Source organism: Zeus faber (genome assembly GCF_960531495.2).
Source record: "Zeus faber genome assembly, chromosome: 5".
Lineage (NCBI taxonomy): Eukaryota > Metazoa > Chordata > Actinopteri > Zeiformes > Zeidae > Zeus > Zeus faber.
The window spans coordinates 17890227-17912064 of NC_137192.1; the positions used below are offsets into that span (position 1 = coordinate 17890227).

General features: G+C 42.5%; 1 protein-coding gene across 1 annotated transcript; it reads right to left on the minus strand.

The window, feature by feature from the left end:
* Positions 1-845: 845 nt before the first annotated feature.
* Positions 846-16826, minus strand: myg1 (myg1 exonuclease). Its single transcript, XM_080000333.1, has 7 exons — positions 16534-16826; positions 15365-15477; positions 12423-12582; positions 11201-11350; positions 8862-8984; positions 8251-8432; positions 846-1258 (listed from the first exon to the last, which is right to left on the minus strand). Exons 1-7 carry the CDS (start codon positions 16804-16806, stop codon positions 1069-1071), a joined length of 1191 nt encoding a protein of 396 aa, XP_079856459.1. The 5' UTR covers positions 16807-16826; the 3' UTR covers positions 846-1068.
* Positions 16827-21838: the final 5012 nt, after the last annotated feature.

Here is a 21838-nt window from a genome sequence, read left to right on the forward strand (position 1 = left end):
CAAACGCCTTCAAATCCCAGGCCGTGGTACTCTCCCGGAAAACGGTGGGTTGTCCCCTCTGGGTGGGGAGAGAGCAGCTGACCCGAGTGGAGGAGTTTCGGTATCTTGGGGTCTTGTTCACGAGTAAGGGGAAAGAGGGAGCATGAGATTATGGAAAAGGATGCCTGGGCCACCCTGCTAATCCTGTTGACTCCACGACCTGGATGAGTGGCATTAAAATGGATGGATACAAATGTAGATCCTTGGTTGAATACATCTGTCAACCAGGGGGGGGGGGGAAAGACAATTCCAATTTGCTATCAGCTCATATGGAGTATTTCTTGCGATTGAGACACTAAGCGTGGCGCTAACCCACTATGATGTGACCATTCCAGGCAGCACAACCTTTAATCAGGAACAATCTATTCAAAACGTCCGCTCTTATTTCTTCTATTCGATACGGCAATAAATGGCTACATAATTGTGCTTTGTCTCCCTGCAAAATATTTAGCTTTATATATCCATTCCTTATTCCAACGATGTTCAATGAGCAGCGTTAAAAGAGCCTCATTAATTTGCCTTTGTTACCCAAATCAGCGGTTGGCACACTATTGTATCGGCGTTCAATAGTATGATGATTTTTGTTTCAGATCAGGATCCAGATGGAGGCACTAGAGATGCCGGAGGGGTTCTGGGTGAGAAAGGAAAGGAGCTTGGGGTTGGAAAGATGTTTGCATTCCATAATGGGAAGGTTGGCTTACCTTGAATTACATGACCAAATGCATGCATCTTTTGGGAAAACACTCATTGGTTGAACTGATATCAATGAAGCAGGGTTAAAAAAAAAAAAAAGCATGTTGCTGATCGAGGTCCATTTTATTTAATAGTATTTTATTAAAAAGAGCCTTGGAACATGTACGTATTAAAGAACATAAGGACAGGCATGATGTTGAATTCTAACTATCACAAGTCTACCCAACACTGTGTAAAAGGATGGAATAGTACATCTTAGCCTTATATCCTAACCATCCTCAAGAAAGAACGACCGGGAGAAATAAGTCTGCAGTTAGCTTTGCTTTTTTGACGACGTCAAGTGCCGCCATTCGCAGGGGACCGGGCCGAGGCTTGCAGGGTCCTGCGAGCCATCTCCAGGGCTCCTTCCCGGGTCTGGTTTCCACCGATGAAACCCCCAGCGTGGACAAAGATGCAACCCTTGATCCCGCAGAGCTCCGACAGCGCGTCATCCCGGACGCCGCGCCACTCCTCCAGCAGGGACAGCCTGAGACGGGAGGAGGAGGAGCACAGATGGACACACAGAGGGAGACTGAGAGGGCAGCCAACACACCATGTCCCTCCCACTACATTCCCTAACATATGTCCCTGTGACACTATGCGACAAATGTAAGATAATTAAAAAGGTCAATAATATCAGAAACAGAGGTGAACAATATAGAAGAAATAAATGTAATACATTAAAAAAAAAAAAAAAAAGAAGAAAAGTTACATATATAAATTTAGAAATGTATCGCTTTTTGTAGGTCCCATATTTCTTGAAAAGTATAGCGTTCTGAGGCAAAATGCTGCAGCCCTCACATACAGCACTTCTACAATCAGTCCCAGCAAATGGAGCAAGAAAAGGCCCCTGGACCTTGCACGAATAAGTAGAGAAAATCATCGATCGACAGGGATGGTGGAAGGCGACATGGTGTTAGTGTAGACTTTACAAAGCATTTTTGGGGGAATATCCTTGAAAGCTATCTATTTCCATTGTACTCTCTTTGCATTAAATATATATCCCATTATAGGTTAGCCACATCAATTATGAAATAAAATTGCAAAAAAATATATACAAAATACAAATGACAAATAATTACGTTTGTAAAAAACCCCACTTCATTTCAACCTGTCAACCAGCCCCTTTTCCATTATAACAATGGTCCCGTCCTTATTAGCCAACTTGGGAGGAAAAACACGGCAACCCACTAATCTGCCATTATACTTAAATGGATACATCGATCGATAGCCTCACAGTATGGCTGGAAAAACAGCCTGGTAGGAAAGGTCAACAGGGCTGATAATGAGCAAAAGAGTAGGATGGGGATGACTATGTTGTTGCGGCGAGATTTTATTCTCAGGATGACCAATCTAAAAATAAGAACACTAGCAGATTTACTTCTTGAAGAGGTCACTGTAGACCCCCAGAGAGAGAGAGAGAGAGAGAGACCCTATATATACACAATTACCATAATGAGAGGCCTTTAATTAGTACCAATAAACCACCACTCAAGAATAGCTTCTGCTGGATAATTACTTCATTTCACCTGAGTCTATCTGAGCTTCCGTCTGTGAAACTTTCCACACTCCAAGACATTTGTGTAACTGCTGGGTTGTTAAAAGTTGAATCTTCCTTCAGCTTTCTGACTCATAATCGACATTATGGCGGTACACTTCACACGTATTGCCCTTCAACCAGCTGAATCACAACAGGGCCCAGGAATAAAAATGGACCTTTTCACTTGAGAATTTTTCATAAAACAACTTTATTATTACGTACTAACATGGGAAAAAAAACAAACAAAAAACCCCATTGCGTTACATTGCAATCTATTCATGCTATGAGCTTTACATTTTAACGTGATCTATTCACATAACTTGTCAACTTCATTAACTCATTAACGTAATCATTACTCACCAGGGGCCCGCACTGAGACACCAGGGGCCCTCACTGAGACACACAGGCCCCACTGCCTTACTGTATGTCGCATACTGTATCACTCTACTGCATCACTATAGTGCATACTGTATCACTGTATGTTGCATACTATACTGCATACTGTATCACTACTGAATGTTGCATACTGTACTGCATCACTGTACTGTATGATGCATACTGTGCTTTACTGATAGTCTGTTCGGTGTTACTGTACTGTATATCTCCACACACACTACCATAATAGTCTATTCCTTGTATTTCTATTTGTATTCCTACTTTGTATATTACCCTTTTTTTTAACTCTTATTTTATTTACTAATTGAATTGCATTTTAGGAATGAGTTTGTCAGTTTGTTTATTAGTTAGTTACTGTGCCAGTAGTTATTGACCAGTTAGTACTTGATGTGCATAATCTCTGGGTGCGTTGCAATTTCATTTCACTACATATATGTATGCTTGTATGTATATGTATGTGACAAATAAACATCTTGAATCTTGAACTGGTATTAACATAATGAATACCGTGTTGTAAACGTAAACCTATGTCTTCTCTCTTTGTAATGGCATAAAAAAAAACAAAACAAAAAAAACATCAACATGCTGATGTAAAGGTGACACTCATGATAAGACATAAGACAAAAAGATCAGCCGGGGTAAATAAAAATAAATATTTTAAAATATAAAAATTGACTTTTTACAAATAACTTCACCAAAGAACTCCACCAGCACATGGTTCCTCCTCCTCCTTCCTCCTGCTGCTCACATTTCCTCTGCAGTCTGACACTGATAAAAATAGATAACCCCACCAGTGCACTAGCAGTGACCAGGTGATAACAACACCCCCTACGAAATGAGACGGCACATGCCTACTGGGAGGAACCAGGCCACCAAGAGGAGGAGCCATCTGGAGCCCAGCGGATATACGGGGATATATCTGCCGGTCGTTGTCCTCGCCAGGCTCCGAGAGAACCACCATGCATGCATTAAATCAAAGCTTTCAAGTGCTCCATGAACCTAACTGTGTCGCCGTTCTTTTTGGGCTGAGAAGGAGGTTACCGGAGCTAGCGGGCAGTCGCTGATTAGATTCTGCGGTGGAGTGGAAAAATGGTAAAGAAAACAGACAGGAGATGAGGCGGAAAAGAAGGTTAGAGAAAAGAAAGAGGCGAGGGAGTGACAGATGGTGTGAAAGGTGAAATGCACAGAAATGGATGGAGGACAGGAGAGAGGGGAAAAACATGATTTTTGGAAAGGGCACCGCAGAAGAGGAACAATATGAAATGTGGAGAGCTAGATATAATTATATATACACGCACGCACATATCTTATTAAAATGTTGGTTTGCTTGCCATCATTATCATTTACCATTGTTTTCTAAAAGGAGAATAAGGCTTAAACGCTTGTCTTATCGAAGTCCATTCGAGCACAGTGAGTAGCTGCAGCAGGTAGATCCTGGAAAGCGATCCTGACACTTCACAACCAGCCTTCTGATCCGTGTAAAGCAGCTCAGAGCCCCGGCGCGGGCCTTTCATACGCACCATCTCTCACCGCGGCCATAACGAAACACGTCAAAAACAGAGTTAATAGATAAGGACGTGTGCGTCTACGGTAATAAGGCCTTTTGGGAAAGGGAGAAAACACGGTGAAGTGGACAAAGCGCCTTGGAAAGGCGTTTTTTTTTTTTATTATTATTTTTTTTTTAATCTCCCTCGTGGTCTCTTTGGAAACACTCGTCGAAAACATAATTAAAGCGGGTGGACGCGGAACGAGAGCTCAAAAGAAGATGGAGCCTGCAAAGACACAACCCGTAAGCACTTGGTGTTGAGAATATCACAGAACATTACAACTAGGAACAGAATCATTCTCCTGAAGAGTCTAGGACTGGCATCACTAATGGAATCCTTCACAAACTCTATTAGGGAAACTCTCAGGAACCATCTGCCACATAATTACATAGAGATTACTTACCGAACACAAAAAATAAAAAATGAAAAATAAAATTAAAATCATAAATGATGCTGTAAAATGGAAATCAAAACAAATAAGCTTTATACAGTATATAATGTACTTCTCTATCTACACATTTCAACACTTGTATGTACATTTTTTTCGAAAAAATATTAATAAACGACATTACAATTAGCAGTAGGCGAGTAAACCCAATGCTGCAATACTAAGTCAATAACCGTATTATTTATTGAACAAAAAAATATATAAATAAAAATAGGGTTGTAACCAGCCACAGCTGGAACAGGTTTGCATGTCTTTGCCATGCGACGTAGCACGCGGCAAGCGGCATCGCCAAATTATTGGTGCTTGCTGCCGTGTGGAGAAATAAATGTGGATACGAGCAGCTGCAGATATTAGGGAACAATTTCGCAGATAACAATATATTTAAGAAAGTCGCCTTTAGCCACCATTTAGTTTTCTAGCTTTGTCAACTTCCATTGTTTTTCAAGGCAAAAAATTATAATAAAAAAAAAAAAGCCCATAATATAAGCATGCATGAACAACTTTCTTATTATTTTTAGTTATCTATTATTTTAATAGTATTAGAGACTTCATTGAATTAGACAGAAGACAGATGAAGCAAAGAAATATACACTACTCACAAAAAGTTAGGGATATTTGGCTTTCGGGTGAAATTTATGGAAAATGTAAAAAGTTTACACTGCAGTGATATTATATCGTGAAAGTAGGGAATTTAAGTAGACGCATGCAACGGGGATTTCCTCATCTCAAACAATTCATTGAAACAAAAGCCAACAGTGGTGGGTTTACCACAACAAAAAATGTCAATGTCTCAATAACTTGTCATGTGGCCTTGAGCATCAATTACAGCTTGACAAGGACGTCTCATGCTGTTCACAAGTCGACTTATTGTCTGCTCAGGCATGGCCCCCCACTCTTCTTGAAGGGTGGTCCTCAGGCCATTGAGGTTCTGGGGTACAGAGGTACGAGCCTTTACACGGCAACTCAGCTGATCCCATAGGTTTTCTATGGGATCCAGGTGTGGAGAAAGTGCAGGCCACTCCATTTGAGGGGCCCCAGTCTCCAGCAGCCGTTCCCTAATGATGCGACCTCCATGAGCTGGAGCATTGTCGTACATGAAGATGAAATTAGGCCTGTGTTGTTCATGCAGGCGCGATATGACTGGATTAATGATGTTATTCAGGTAGTATGGGCTTGGCACTGTACCATTCACAAAGTGTAGGGCAGTTCTCTATTGACTAGACACACCTGCCCACACTGTAACACCACCACCACCAAAGGCTCGTCTGGTGACAACAGTGGCTGATGCATAGCGCTCTCCTTGACGTCTCCAACATCGTTGGCGGCCATCATTTCTGCTCAACGTGAATCGACTTTCATCAGAGAACAGCACTGAGGCCACTGGTCCCTCGTCCAGCGCAAATGCTCCCTGGCCCCTGCAAGACGATGATGCCTGTGCCTGGTGGTGTGGTCAGGTACCCTTGCAGGTCGTCCAGCACGCAGACCACGCTGATGTCAACGGTTTCGAATGGTCTGACGTGACACTTGGGTGCCTCTCACCTCCCTTAAATGTGCCTGGAGTTGAGTGGCATCTTCATCCGGCTCCGCAGGGCACTGTTCACAATGAAGCGGTCATCAGTGTGGGATGTGGCCAAACGTCCACTTCTATGCCTTTCTGTGACTCTTCCAGTCTCTCTGTATTTCTGTTGGAACCTGCTGATGACACTCTGTGACACTCTAAGCTCAGTGGCCACTTCCCTCTGAGAACATCCTGTTTGAAGCCTCGCAATGGCGAGGTACTGTTGATCAGTTGTTAGGTGTCGCCTTGGTCTCATGATGTCAAAATGTGAACAGCATGATGAAGAGGACTGTTTAAATACCAATTCTAACCAGGAAATGTATTGGTCGATTCATGGATCAAACACCTGTTGTGAATTTTGCCGTTCAGCTCCTTGTGAGAGAACAAAAAGTTGTGCAAAAAGTACTGAAACATTCAACAGATGGACATGTGCATTTAAAAGTTTAGAGAAGTTCAAATTAAGTTCACCTGTAAAGGTTATAGTGCATTTTAGGTTCATCTTGAAATTTCACCCGAAAGCCAAATATCCCTAACTTTTTGTAACTTTTTGTGAGTAGTATATATATCGGGGAGGGGGGGGACGACAACGCAGAAGACGTGGTTACCCTGGGGGAACATCCCTGTAGGGTGAGACTGGCGGACATTTACTATTTTACTTCCTATTCTGCACAGGGAGATAGAATGTGATGATGAGGGCCTTCCAGGGGACGCCGTTACTGGAGCAGAGCGTTCGGGGTAAACAACGTCCCAGTAGATGGTAAGCAACACAGACATGGTAACGTGTTAATCATCTGACACTTTCAAAAAGTGCCATGTTCCCCGGCACAGAGACTCGCGGGCGCCGACCTGATTTAATCACCTGGGTACAGGGCTCATCGTTGGCACACCCAGTGTGAGAGATCTGAGTATGATAAAAAATAAAAAATAAACACTTGCTGGAGAATAAGAAGTGGACACAAGCCCATGAAGGAATCTGTCTTGGATGTAGATTGAAAAATTCCAGTTAGGAGCAGACATAAACGGTATTGAAATTGAAAGTCAGACATCTGTGTCTAGCTGCAGTAGAATGTGCCGCTCAGCAGAGCATGGCCCCGCATGGCCCAGCTCTCTCTTTTTTTTTTTTTTTAATCAATCTCTCCAATAATTTAAACCCACCCTCACACTTATCTATTCATGCGTTATGTTAATTTTCAAATTCTCTGAATTGGTGTGTCCGTCTGCAACAGCGACATCGTACACCCATCCGCGAGCAGCGCTTCTCGTGCCTAAAGTTACAGTCAACGGTCAGAAGAAAGGAGACGGCGCACGGTGGAAAGCCATCTGCTCGTCGCGTTGTCTTTACCAATCGTCACAAGCCATCAAACAGCCAGGCGAGCGCAAATAATTATGAAGCCAAGCTTTAGTTTGAATTACAAATCTTTTTTTTTTTCTTTTTTTAATTCTGTAAACCCCACCCCCCGCTGCCGTCACGACCGAGATGATAATTCAAACCGTCACGAGTCACCGTCAAACAGTTTAAAATGAGCATAAAAAAAAATAAATATATATATATATATATATATATATATATATATATATATATATATATATATATATATGGAAATGGTGTACCGGGGGTTCATCTCAGTCGCCTCATCTCACACCATTTCAAGAGGTTCGTGACTCTGAAGTTGTGCTTGACAATCACCAAAAAAATAGGACATGAGAGAATTTCTGTGAAGATTTGAGTTTTGACACACACAGTCCCCGCCACCGAGTCCAAGTAATTTGATGCAGATAATATTATAAATCATCTAAGGGCGCTCTTCCAGCTCGTCTTATGGTTTGTTTACCTGTATTCCCAAGGCTATCGCCCGTCTTCCAGCGTAATTCTGATTTGGCCACCAAAAACAGTAATGCACACTGTGGATTTATGTCTATAAATGGTCTCCCCGCTCATCCAGTTGTCCCCTGCATTAAAAAAAAGAAAAAAGCTGTTGTTGTATGTTACCTGTTCTGGAAAGTGTTGAGGCCAGCGGGGACACACTGGACCCTCCACTGTCCGTTCTGGTCAGGGTAGAGGACAAACTTGACAGGGGGCTCTACTTGGAGCTCCTTCTCCAGGGCAAACAGATGCTCCTTCCAGGGGCAGCCACCCTGGGAGAACACCACCACCTCCCCACTGGGGTCCGCCTTGATTTGAGGAGAAAACCAATCAAACGGGGCCAGCTCACTGGACTCGACCTTTTGTTGTTTTCTTCTAAAATATGTGCAATTTATAAACAGATTACGAGCAGTCTCCAATTTATACTGAGCCGACAAACACTTTTGGGCAATTATTCTCAATAAGTGTCACTTAAATAAACCCTGATAATAGAATTATTATAGGTAGTTAATGAAGCAGAAAACCCGGTGAGAGACCCGGTGAGAAGAAACTCACCGGCTCGAAACATTTCCATCATAATCAGTTTCACCAACGTATTTACATGCAGAAATATGACTTGGGAATGGAATGGAATCAACCGGAACACATCTGTAATGACGAGAATGGCATTCTACCAAAATCTGTATGTGTGTGTGTTTATGCGTGTGCACGAGTGAAATTGAAATGATACCACATACTTCGTAGCGTGTCTTAACAGCATCCTCGACCACACCGCGGGCGGGGAGCCAGGAATTCTGGTAATAGTCCAGACGATCCAAAAACTCCTCTCCTACGAGCACCATGGCCTTCTTGAATCCCTCCTAGAATAGATATATAGGACAACCACAAACACGCACATGTATTCAAAAATGTATGAACTAGTCCATTGCCTCTCCACTTTGACTAAAAGTACTGGAGAGCCAGACAACATTGGAGGCAGAGAGGGTGTGATCACATCACCCTTTACAGCATGTTCTCAGGGAACAATGATGCTCCGATCAGCTTTCCCAGACCTGCTCGCGCGCGCACGCAGGCACGCACGGTCTGAAGGTGGTGGCATACAGCTGCAGCCCGACATCAAGCCATCTCCCATTGCCAACATTTATAACAAATTTAAACGAATCAGCCGCGCACGGTAATGTTTCACCTCAGCTTTCCAGACCAGGAGGTGGATATGGAGAGGGGGAAAAAATGAAATTACAGAGACAAAAAGAATGCTCATGTGGACTGAAATGTGCAAAAACAAATAGGCCAGCTACTCCACAGAGAGATGTTTGAATGGAAAAGAAACTCTAGGTGTAATCAACATGTACGCAAGCCAAGGCTCCGCTGGAAGGATCCCACGGGTCTGCAGAAAACAGGTGCCTATTCCCCCTCGGGGACTCTCTCTCACCCTAATCAGACAGAGTAAAACGTCCCCCAAGGCCCGCTGGCAAGTCCATGACAAGAATGTGGTTCCATGCAAAACTGTGTATTATATGCGCTGTGTCCTCAGGAGGCTGATTGCATTTGCCTTGCTGTTGTCTTGTTGTTTGTTTGAATTTGAGATTGTGTATTTTTATTTTTACTTTACACAAATTTCTGTGCTAATCACTTTACCGGACACTGGGAAAATGTTGCGTTTAAATTCCACTTCAAATCAAGCAATGAAATAAAGATTAATATTAACCATATATATTGTTCTTCAGTATGTAACGTTAAATATGTTAAGTGTATAAAATTATAAACAAATGTACTTGCTGTTCAAACATATTTTCCCAGTGAACTAAGACAAATTTGTAATTGACAATTTCTATGATTTTTTTCATAAACGCAATTAAATTGAAATGCCATTACTGCCTTACTGCTCCTGTTGGTGGAGCTTGTAAACTAACAGCGAAGGTTTAGTCTACATCAACATGTTCCAAACTTGGGTACGCAAAAGCTCATGGAGATATAGAAAATGTGGTGAATTTTAAGCATTTTTTAAAAGCGCATAAGAGCAGAGAACCCACTAGTTTGGAAGATGAATTGGCAGCCTCTAGTGGAAAGGACGGAAAACACGGTGCGCTGTTTCATACAATGTGCTTCATGTCAATAGCGTCCGAGCGCCATGGCTGAACTTTTAGCTAAGAGCTTAAATATCATGATGAATTGCAAATTATAGACTTGCAAAAAATGATGTACTGCAGAATCGCTTGTGTGGAGATAATGTAAATATTTTATTGTGGCGGTATCCAATCAAGAACCCCCCTATTAGAAACTAATTATGGCAGTAAATGGCCCTTCTTCATCCTCGGCGAGTGGGCGTGTTGATGATGTCACTATCATGTAGCAGGCACATGACAGAGACCTCATCAATACGCGACACGCCCCCTCGCCCGCTGTGAATTCTCCGGACAATGACCTGCTCTGTTCACACATACCGCTCAATCAGATATTGCGCAGACTTTGTACCAGGGTGCTGGCTGGGTAAAGTCAGTTTAATGTCCGGTCCAACTGATTCGAATATTTGCCTTCACACAGACATATATGCATGACCGAATGTATATGTATGTGACAAATAATCTCTTGAAATACAGTAAAAGCTCCTCCGGGTAATGTCCGGATTATTTCAGGGTTGCATTGCATGTGTGAAAGCAGTATTTCCAATTGTGGGATCTTTATTTTACTATATTAAATAAATTACAGTATTGATTCTGAAAGCGGATGTATTTAATAATACTCGTTCTTTGCTTATAATCAGTATTTACTCTTTCCCTCATTTACCCATCATTTACTGGCTCTGTTGTTTTTCAGTTTCTTAATTTTGTTCCATAGGCAAAATGAAACAATTTTTCTTTTTTTAATTATCCATCAACTGATTGGAGTCAAGGAAACAAAGTGTTTGTTCTAATGCCATTTCAATTATATAACTCACTCCCTTATTTAATGTTTTAAATTAAATTATAATTTTGCCTCATTAAGATGCGACACACACACACACACACACACACACACACACACACACACACACACACACACACACACACACACACACACACACACACACACACACCTCAGTGTCTTGACTCTTGCTGTTCCAACGTGGATTCAGGTGGCCGACACGTGCACTCAGCGTGGTGGAAACAGCGTAGCGCGCCTCCCCGTCGCACTGTGAGATACCGTTGTCAACGCCATCCACCTCCTCCACAAAGCTCTCATAAAGCTGCAGGGAAGAAGAGGAGAGATGAGGCATGAGAAGGTATACACCGCCAAAGAGTGACCGAAGACACAGAGAGAGAGAGAGAGAGGGAGAGAGAGCGCAAATTAACCACTTCTACCCAATAAAAATGAGGTTATCCGAAAAATGGAAGAAATACGTTAACAAAGTCTAAGCCATGGAAATGGGTTACTTTGGGTTCCATAAATGTTTAAAGTATTGACATTTATATTCATGGTACCTTGTGGTTTAATTGACTTGCTGTGTTCTGCCGCCAAACCTTCTGCATGGCCTACATACCGTAGAGAACTGGGACTAATATTAGGGCTTGTGTATATTTCTCAAGACAGGTTCCAAGTTGCAATGATTTACCTTCTATAGTGAAAATCAGTGAATTACGGAATTAACCGAGAGTTTTATTAGTGGCGTCACCGTGCTGCCGTTTGTGCTTGCGCCGCTGAATCAGATATCGACGGATCGCATCTATAGGTCTCAGCGAGTGTGACAACTTCATTAACTCACACAACGGACAGGGGAGCAGGGGGCATAGGGAGTGAATTTAAACCTCCCACTGATGTGCCATTGACCAGGAGACCAACTAGCTTTCAGCTCCCGGAGTGCCTCTCTCTATAGGATCTCTCTATAGGGGGCCATGGGAAACGAGGACTACTTCAACTTAAATCCCCTTGTCATGCCTGCGACGTTGTCAATGGATAAATGGGATTTTCACGCTACTCCAGCCTTCAGGGAGTGAGAGATCGATTCTCCCACACCAATCCTCCAGCTATAATGAGAGAGAACAGGTGCAGCATGAAGGCTGTTCTGCACTGTTCTGTACTGCACCAGTTTTAAAAAGTGATCTACAGCTGCGTCTTACTGTTGTGGTGGTAAGGCTTGGTCTTATACCATGTAAGGTGGCCATCTCCACAATGAAGATTAAAAAAAATAAAAATAAAATAGCTGTTAAATATCTATTATTTATGACTTTTAGCCCATTATATTGAAATGGGACTTGATCAACCAATGAAAGTCCTCTTGCTGCATTACCCATCACCACACAGTAGAAGTAGCTTCTCACCTTATCAAAAAGCACCTCCAGCTGCCTGTCACCCTCCTTCAGTTTGGTGATCTGGGCCAACAGCCGACGACCAAAGTGTAGGTAGACCAGGCCGGCTGAGCTGAGCTTGGTCACCCACAGCTTCTCTGGACACAGGCTGTGGAAGCTCTCTGAAAAGGTCCTGAAGGGAAGCAAGACATTCCATTGGATCAAATGAAAACCAAGAGAAACAGCCTATTCTCAATTAGACCGTATTCTACGGGAGATAGGCGATTTTCCTTCTCCTTCATCGATGGATGAAATATATTGTCTCGCACATTAATTAATATTGTCTACTGCAGTCTGGGTTATAATTTAGAAGTAAAGTCTTTGAGTCCACTTGTTTCATTAAATGTATTATTATTTTTTTCAATTTACATGCTTAAAATAATCACAAATGTTATTACTGGGGTTAAGAAGCTGTATTATTCTAGGCCTTAAAATTCCAAATATGCATCTCCACTAGAATGTTAATTAAAATATATTTGGGGGGGGGCACCATAAGAGCAACCATTATGGAAAGAAAATGCAGAACAAATAAGTTACTCAGATAGTTTCACCACCCAAGACTTTTTGTCCACAGCACTGGGCTAGAAAACACAATGTTCCAACACTTGAGATGCACGAGTCCTCTGCGCAAAAATATGAGTATTGTATTCAGATAATTGCAGAGGAACAGATTTAGTAGACAGCAGAGCATGTTTGTGAGTGTGAGCGGAAATGGACGCACCCAAGGAAATCTGTAGCCCTGTGTGAGATGTGTGGGCTCCCAGCCACGGATGGTTATTTAATTTTTACTTAATTAGGATGCTTGGGTTGCTGCACAGCGGAAAACCGATTGTCGAATGAATGAGGTGCATGCTGAGGGGGTCAGGGGTAATTACAGCCATTAAATAGCTAATTGACCAAGCTGAGGCATCGCTGGTCTGATTATCAGGAGATTTCAGTGGATGAGGAGTGGAAAATGGAATGGAAAGAGTGAATAGGGAGATGATTTGATGAGACGGGCTACATATAAAGGAGCTGTCAAACGGCCGGTGTAGAATCATATTTGACTAGCAGTGGCAACACTATGCTTGAATAACAACTATGGCTTCATGCAAGAATTCCCTTTAAAAACTGAGCTAAAAGCTGTCGTATGTGAATGGTTCCAGCAGGAATCTTTCCCCGAAAAGCAGGCACTTGCTCAACAGGCTTATTAGGAGATATGAGTGATATTGACATGAGGAGAGAGACTTTGTTCCAAAAAGTACATAGTCAGGAAATGTTAGATGAGCAGAAATTGGATAGTGTGCCAGCATTATGGAAAAACACTGGAAAGAGACACTTTTAGACCCTTCCGCATTTAATAAATCATCATGTACAAATGTCATCTCAAATTTCAGTCACCGGTCATACGTGCGCATCAACTCCGGTCCAACTGATTCTTTCCATCATATGAAACGTGGATCTCTTACGATATCTCACACGCCGCCGCCCCCCTCGAACAGGACATGTGAGCGAGTCACATTTTCCCCAGACCCCAAACAGAGTCGTGGCAGCCTCCAAGCCTCGTGAACTAACAGCGGGGGTGCCTTCATTTGAAGAAGTGCCAATTATCGCTAACCGCCTGCCAGGAAGTCAGCCCTGGCATATCTTCATCACGGCAGTCATAAAAGCAATCTCTGATTATCCCCAGAACATTAAGCAAACAAGACACCTGGAAAGCCCTGATTTCTCAACGTGACGAGGTGTCTTCTAAATGCACTTGATCGGAAGGAACTTGGGCGACAAATTGGGCAAGAAAATAGATTGTTGTAGGGCTGCACGATATTGGAAAAAAACTGACCTTGCAATAATTTTTTTCCCACCGATATATATTGCGATATGAACAAAAGTTCCCCATATGACTTGAGGATGTAAACAGAAGTGTGTGAACACCCCAATAAGGTTTCTATCGCTATGTCGCAAATCAGGAGCAGAACTGATTTACAGCAATATTTTATGGCAGGGTGCTTTACTTTATCTGCACATGGGAGCGATGTAACACAACATGGGGGAACGTGGCACTTCGGGAAATGGCTAATTGGGTAGATTATTACAACATAAGGTGAGTGAGTCGGGGGCACGATTGAAATATGCCAAAGTAAATGGCTGATAAATAGAATCGGAATGCACGTGTCCCATCCCAAGTTCCAACCCGAACAAGAACCCTTAAATGTGAGTAAATTATGTTATATCAGACTTCTCTCGTAGAATAGTCATGGAAAATAAGAACCGTCCAACTTTTTCTTTTGTATCAAGAAGCAAAAATGTTGTAGCATGACGTGTTTATTTGCCTTACTCGACATCGTATGTCCTGCGATGGGACCACCTCGCTTGCGCACATTGCAATGACGATGCCGAAACTATATATCGCGTAGCCCTAGATTGTCATAACTTTCTTTCTAGGTTCACAAATTCAAAAGGTTGTATTTTCATTAACCCAACACTGCGTGAGATAGTTTTTGTCTTACACTGGGGTTCAGGCAAATGAAAACACATTCCTCTATCATCACCAACTCAGGGTGTCATATTTGGTCCTTCAGAATAAAGTATTTTAATCCAGACCAAGACCTTTCTATTATCTTAGTGGCTATACATTTTCCAATGTCAATACATGTTCATAATATGTATTCATCTGAGTAGCTTTCCACATGTCAGAACATAAGACTGGTGGTGAAAGCATCCAAACAAATAGTACTTACAATACGTAAGTAAGTACAATAACATTAGTTATTGTAGCTGGACAGCAAGTATTCTATTAACATTATATTGGCTGAACAGAGGAATACTGAGCAGTTGCGTGTAGATAAGTATTATTTTCTTTTTCTTTGTAACAAGAGCATGTATATCATTTACGCCAATAATGGATCCACATATGTGGCTTACTGACAGTCCAGTACCTCTGATGATGGTCATAGCGATGAGTCTTTGGGTTGAATTCTCCACCTACATCCACAACAATGTCACACTGTGCCAGCTCTGCAGGGTCCCTCGTTCGTTTTATCTCTGCATCCTATTAAAAAAAACAAAAAAACTTTTATTATGGGAAAAATAAATACAAACCAACTTCAAACCCCTGGGCTTTCGAACGACATCCTGAACCCGCTTCGGCGGGTTATCTCCCAAAAAGGAGCCTTTCTGTGTGGAGTTTGCATGTTCTCCCCGTGCTCACATGGGGTTTCCTCCACCAAAAACATGCACCCATCATCGTCTGACCAGCGATGGACACTTATCACCTGGTTCCCGGGCGCGTCCACGTATGCTGCCCACTGCTCCTGGCTGTGCCCCCAGAGGAAGGACAAGCCAGGATGGGTCAATTGCAGAGGAACCATTTCACCGGCCACCATCAAAGCATGTGCATGTGTGTAAGCATGTGTTGTAGTGTGGTGTGTTGCGTGACAAATAAGGACTGTTTCTTTCTGATGGGGGTTAGGGTTAGGATTATCCAACACCTAATAAGTTGTGGGGATCATGTTTTTTTTTGTTTCTTTTCTGAAACACTGCGGCTGCACGGCAGTTTTCAAAAAATAAAAAAAACGCACAAACATCTTCCTTAATCTCACAACTGTATTTATGAATAATATTCTCTCTTTTTATCTTTATTAAATTGTTTTATACTGCTTCTGCCACGTTTTTTTTTTCCCCCCTCTCAAATTAGAGCAATGACAGGATCCATTTTGATGAACCGAAAACCTTTCGTAACTTTGACAACTTGTCAGTATTTATTCCTGTATGGTCCCGCGTTTACCAGCAAAACAACACGCGTGAAACAGGCCAGAATATTTCAACATGTACAGGCGTTTAACGGAGAGCGGATGAGCAAATTGTGACTGGCTGAGACGGCAGTGGGCGGGACATGAGGGGAAAAACCGCGTCTTTTGATTGGAGGACATGTAGTTTATTGGTCTTGTTTCGCTCACTGCTCGTTTATCTCTTGCATCGGGACGAACTACGTCCAAGGCGCGGGCCGCGTCCAGCCCCCGGGGCCTGAGGTTGTTTGAACGCCGGCACAACATCCAAATGAATGACCTCAAGCGGCTTTTGGAAGCCTCCCCTCCATCCCGCCTACCTGGTACTCGGGGAGCTGCCGCAGGAAGAAACACGCCAGGACCTCGTCGCAGTGGAACGTCCCGTTGTGGGTTCCGATCTTCTTGGACATGTCTCCGGTGCAAAGCCGCTTGGCGGGACTCGACATGTATCGGACCGCGCGGCGGGAGGCGTCTACCGGGCCGACGCGGCGGTCGACGCGCGAACGGGAGCGGAGGGTCGCGGCGGCGGCGGCCTTAAATGACGCGGATGCGCCGGACGTCAGCTGGAGCCAGCGGCGGACCGGCGTGCACATGGAGCGGAAGGCGCGCGTGGGGAACCGGGAGCCGCGCCGCTGTTGCGTCGCTGTGTGTTCTTGTTATACCGACACCTGCTGGACCGGAGGGCGCGTCGTCGGATCAGCGCCTATTTATTGGGCCCCTCGCGTTGTCATAAACAAGTTAACATATGTATTGGTTCAGGGTTGGCGCATTGTTGTACGTACAATAAGCATAAAAACCTGAACAGGCTGCAGAAAAAAAGTTAAAATATATGTATATATATATACACAGAATATACAAAATGTGTTATGTGTTCTGTTCAGACTGTATTCTGCTCTATGGGAGGGGTTCCCGAACTGGGGTCCGCAGCAGAACTATATTTTAATATGTATTTTTATTTTTTCACAAAATCACCACAGAGGATTTTGGATTTTATTTGCGATATGATATATATTCACACTTTTTTTGTCAGCAAAGTTTCTAATATTATTTCTAATTTTGTGTACCATATATATATATATATAAATATAAAAACAGGGGTCCCCAAACCTCTTTGTGGAAAGGGCCCCTGACAGACTAAGCTCTGGTTGGGGGACCTGGATAGTGCCTCATTTTCGTTTTCTTTCCTACATCCAGTTAACAACAGAACAGAGATGGCCCTCTAGGGGTTTGTCCACGCAAACACAATACAAGAAGACGACCACGTTTTGTTTCCATGCCTATGCAATGTTGCGCGTGTGGGCGGCGGTGGATGGATCATCATATTACGGAATAAAATATTTTTAGTTGTTGTTTTATTGTTGATGTACAGGCGAATTAACAAATAGCCCGATTGAGTACATTTGAAGTCATTTGAATACTTTGAAGTAAAACGGACAGGAAAAAAAAAAAAAAAGTAAACAGAAACGTTGAAACAAATGAAAGTTGAAGGAACAATAAAATCCCAAAATGCCGATTCGTGAAACTGTGTAAAGTCGCTTTTCTTGGTTCGATTCCGAGTCGGTGCCTTGTCCGACTGCACCTGCGGGCGTCGTCGCGGTTTCAGCACCAGGGAACCAGGACAGCTCCCCCCCCCCCCTCCCCCACCCCACCCCACCCCCGAACTCTCGTTCTCGCGATACGTCCTCCCAGGTTGGGCGATAAGGTAATTACCCAGACGGGACCCGTGCTGTAGGAGCGCGGAGGGGAGTCGGTCACTTTCCCGGGCGGAGGGAGAGAAACGGCTTTCGTTTAAGATCCAGGACCCACCCCCCCCCCGCCGCCGCCGCCCCCCGTTTTTCAATCAGAGGAGGAAATCGGAGGAGGAAAGGAGACCACGGTGTGCAGCCCCGAGCCTGCAGAAAACGGTAGGTTTTCACCCCGAACAAGTACGGTTCCACCTTCCAGCCCGAGCCATCTTTAGCTTTTTAACTCGCGCTGCATCTCCAATAATGTATGAAGGGTGTGCGTCTGAATGCAGAGTTGCACCGAAGGGAAGCGATACATGCAAATAAAAAGCGTCCCGTGTTACCAAGGTACATCTTTTCTAGGCTATAATCGGGCATAAACATAATTTGTTGGGTTGTCAGTTGAATTATCTGATTCAAGATACTGAAATAATAATTATAATCGTTATTATTATTATTATTATTATTATTATGATGATGATGATGATGATTATTATTATTATTATTATTATTATTATTATTATTATTATTATTATTATTATTATTATATTATTCATAATAATAATAATAATAATAACGATTATGCTTTTGATTATATATCGTGATGCACATTGGGGATGGGCTAGAGGTGAAACTATATTTTCTTGCAGATTATTTCACAGGATGGGAGCCAATCCGAGGCTTGCTTACTTACTGCGCTATAGGGATTTGAACGCCGGGTCGGGCAGGGAGTTGTTTCTTCCGCTGGTCGCCACCAGGCGGGGGTGGCGCTCATACGTTGGGCTGGACTGCGTCGCTTCTCATCGATCGCGTCAGTGCGTGCGCTGAGCCCTCTCCGAGCGTAATGAAATCAATGCCTATTGATCGGTGCGTCAATTCCGAGTGGTTGGGGCTCCAGCGTTTCTTTTCCAGCTCCTTTTGACGTTTAGATGGATTTTTTTTGTCGCAAATGATTGCGCCCAGCCAGTTGCCACTTTGATTCGACCACACTTGATTGTATTGAAGTTAGGTGACTCATTAAACTGTGGATACTGGATAATCAAATAGTGAAACGATTATGTGGATTATTTTGAGATTTATTTGAGCTTGGGAGTAATTCAAGTCTAACGATTCAACAGAAACAATAATAATACTACTACTACTACTACTACTACTAATAATAATAATAATAATAATTGTTATTATTATTATAATAATAATAACAATTATTATTATTATTATTATTATTAATATTATTATTATTATTATAAATATAGCTGCAGGAAGCAATACACAGGGTGCATTTAGTCGTATTTGGTACGTATTACAGTTTCCCAAAATTTTAGTTACAAAGACTTTAGTGCATGTGAAACACAAACTAATGAGCCAACAATTGCTTAGTGCAATGTACTGTTATGAACCCCAAATAAAACCAAAGCTACATATCATAAAGGAGGGAGACGACAAAAGGACTAACGTTTAACCAATATTTATTAAATAATAAATAACAAAGGATGCTGAGGATGGATCTGCCAGGCAAGACGGAAAGAGAAAGGAGGAAGGCCAAAGAGGAGGTTTATGGATGTGGTGAGGGAGGACATGCAGGCGGTTGGTGTAAGGGAGGAAGATACGCAGAACAGAAGGTGTTGGAGGCAGATGAGGCGCTGTGGCGACCCCTAACAGGAGCAGCCGAAAGGAAAAGAAGAATAAATAACTAATGTACTTACAAAATAGAAAATGACGTTTCGGCATCAGTTCATCGGTGGTGGGTGGGGGGTCAGGGACGGACTGGGACAAAAAAATGGCCCTGGACCAGCCCACCACAACCAGCCAGCGGATACTCCACCACCCTCGCCACATCGACGCACATACAAACACACCAGGCCTTGATACCACCACTTAAAAGTATAATGGATACCGTGATAGATAGCAGTCAGTGTTTCAGGAATGTCTATATTTGAACAGGCTGTATAATCTATTTGAACACAGGGAAAAAATTCAGATAATACCATTGCCAATATGATCACTTTGACCTTGAAAATTGAAGGACTTACTATTCAGGGCAGGTCGATAAACAATAAATAATTACAAACATCAGCTACTGGCTGTTTGTACTTCTAAAGTGCAGTTAAACAATAAATATTTATATAAACAAACAAACTCTAAATAATATCTCAAATTTAACAATAATTAAGATTGTATATATTATTACTAGTGTTCAGGAATTGCTGCTCCATAAATTATAAATTATATCTAAATGTTGTATTTCCAGTGGTTGAAGGCAGCACGGTAGAATTTCCGACAGGCCTTGAATGCAGCAGCACTAACTTTGAAAATAATCTCTCAATTTGGAGAAACAAACATGTTGCGTGTCCCTTACAGTGTTAAATGCCACTTTAACAAACCCGTAATGTTGGTGCATATTCCCAGAATAAGGAGGATTCTAAACTGTGCGATTTTATTTCATGAATGGATAGTTACTTGGCTGGATTATTTGTAAGAGGGAATTGGTAATTAAACTCAATAATAATGATATTTAACAGCTAATTTTCAGTTTTTGACAACCATTTACACTCTTAATCGTATAAAAATTAAGGACATTTATTAAGTATATACTGATAGATTCAGGTGCCTAAATCAGCAGGTTGCAAGTTGAAAAAGTCACCTTTGACAGTTTTCTGACATTTTACAGAACAAAAGATTACTTAGTTACTTATCAAACAGCCCCACATCTACCAGGTCAGATGGTACATAAACACACACATAAACGTCTAGTTTGTAATCTCTAACCACGACAAAGCGATGGACTCTACACCACGCACCGCGCATGATGCAAATGGACATTTAGAACCATAACCTGCACACTTGGATGATGATGTCACAAAGTGTCCAATTCGTCTGAAGTTTTCGAACATTGGCGTGTCGGTGTCAAATTAAATCGGTTTTTCACTCATTTCTGCTTAGTATGTGGATTGTTTGGATGAAACTTGAACTGCGACATGTCTGCGATGTCCTGGTTCTAACAGCCTCAATCTTGTCCGTACCTTTAGCAATCATCCTGTTCCGGACACTTTTAGCCCAAAAATTATACTAACAATAACAATAGTGGACCAGCCCTACGGATTGGACCTCTTATAATGATGATGATGATGATGATGATTATGATGATTATAATCATAAATATAGCCACAGGCAGCAATACACAGGATCCAGTTTAGTCATGGTACGTATTACAGTTTTCCGTGTTCTCTGAAACACAGCACAGTTTTCTGAATTTACGTTGAACGTCGCATTAGCTCACCCTGTCTGTCGTCTCCTGGTTGCTCGTCTCTGGGAGCAACCATTACACAGGGCAAGCCTCCTGTCTTTTAAACAACTGTCTGTTTGCCTGTAAAACACAACTTCTAATTATCATAACTCACTGTGATGTCTGTGGAAATAGAGCTGCACTCTCAGTGACAGACAGGTGACCGTTTGGTGCCGTGTTGGAAAATGATTACGTAGTGATGGAAACGTGACCATTTGATACTGTGTGGGGCAACAATGATGGAGTGACTTTATGACGCAACTTTCTGTGATTATCAATAGTTTTCCGGGTCCTAGTTTTCCGATGCGTTACGAGTCTATGAAACGCATCACGGACTCCTACAGTTTGTATGTTGCGACTTCCTCGTGAGTAAGAAGGGACACAATGCCGCATCTAACACCAGGTTAGAAGCGAACAGCATGCCTTTATTGACAAAAAGAGCAAAAGAGATAGAAGAGCAAACGAAAAGCTCCAGGTAAGATGATACACAGACACCTACACACAGACACCTGCCAATGGGCGTGCGGAGCCCCAACCTGCACATATATAAGGAGTTGGATGATGATGTCACAAGGAGTCCTACTCAAAAAACTTATCTCACTTCACCACCCAACC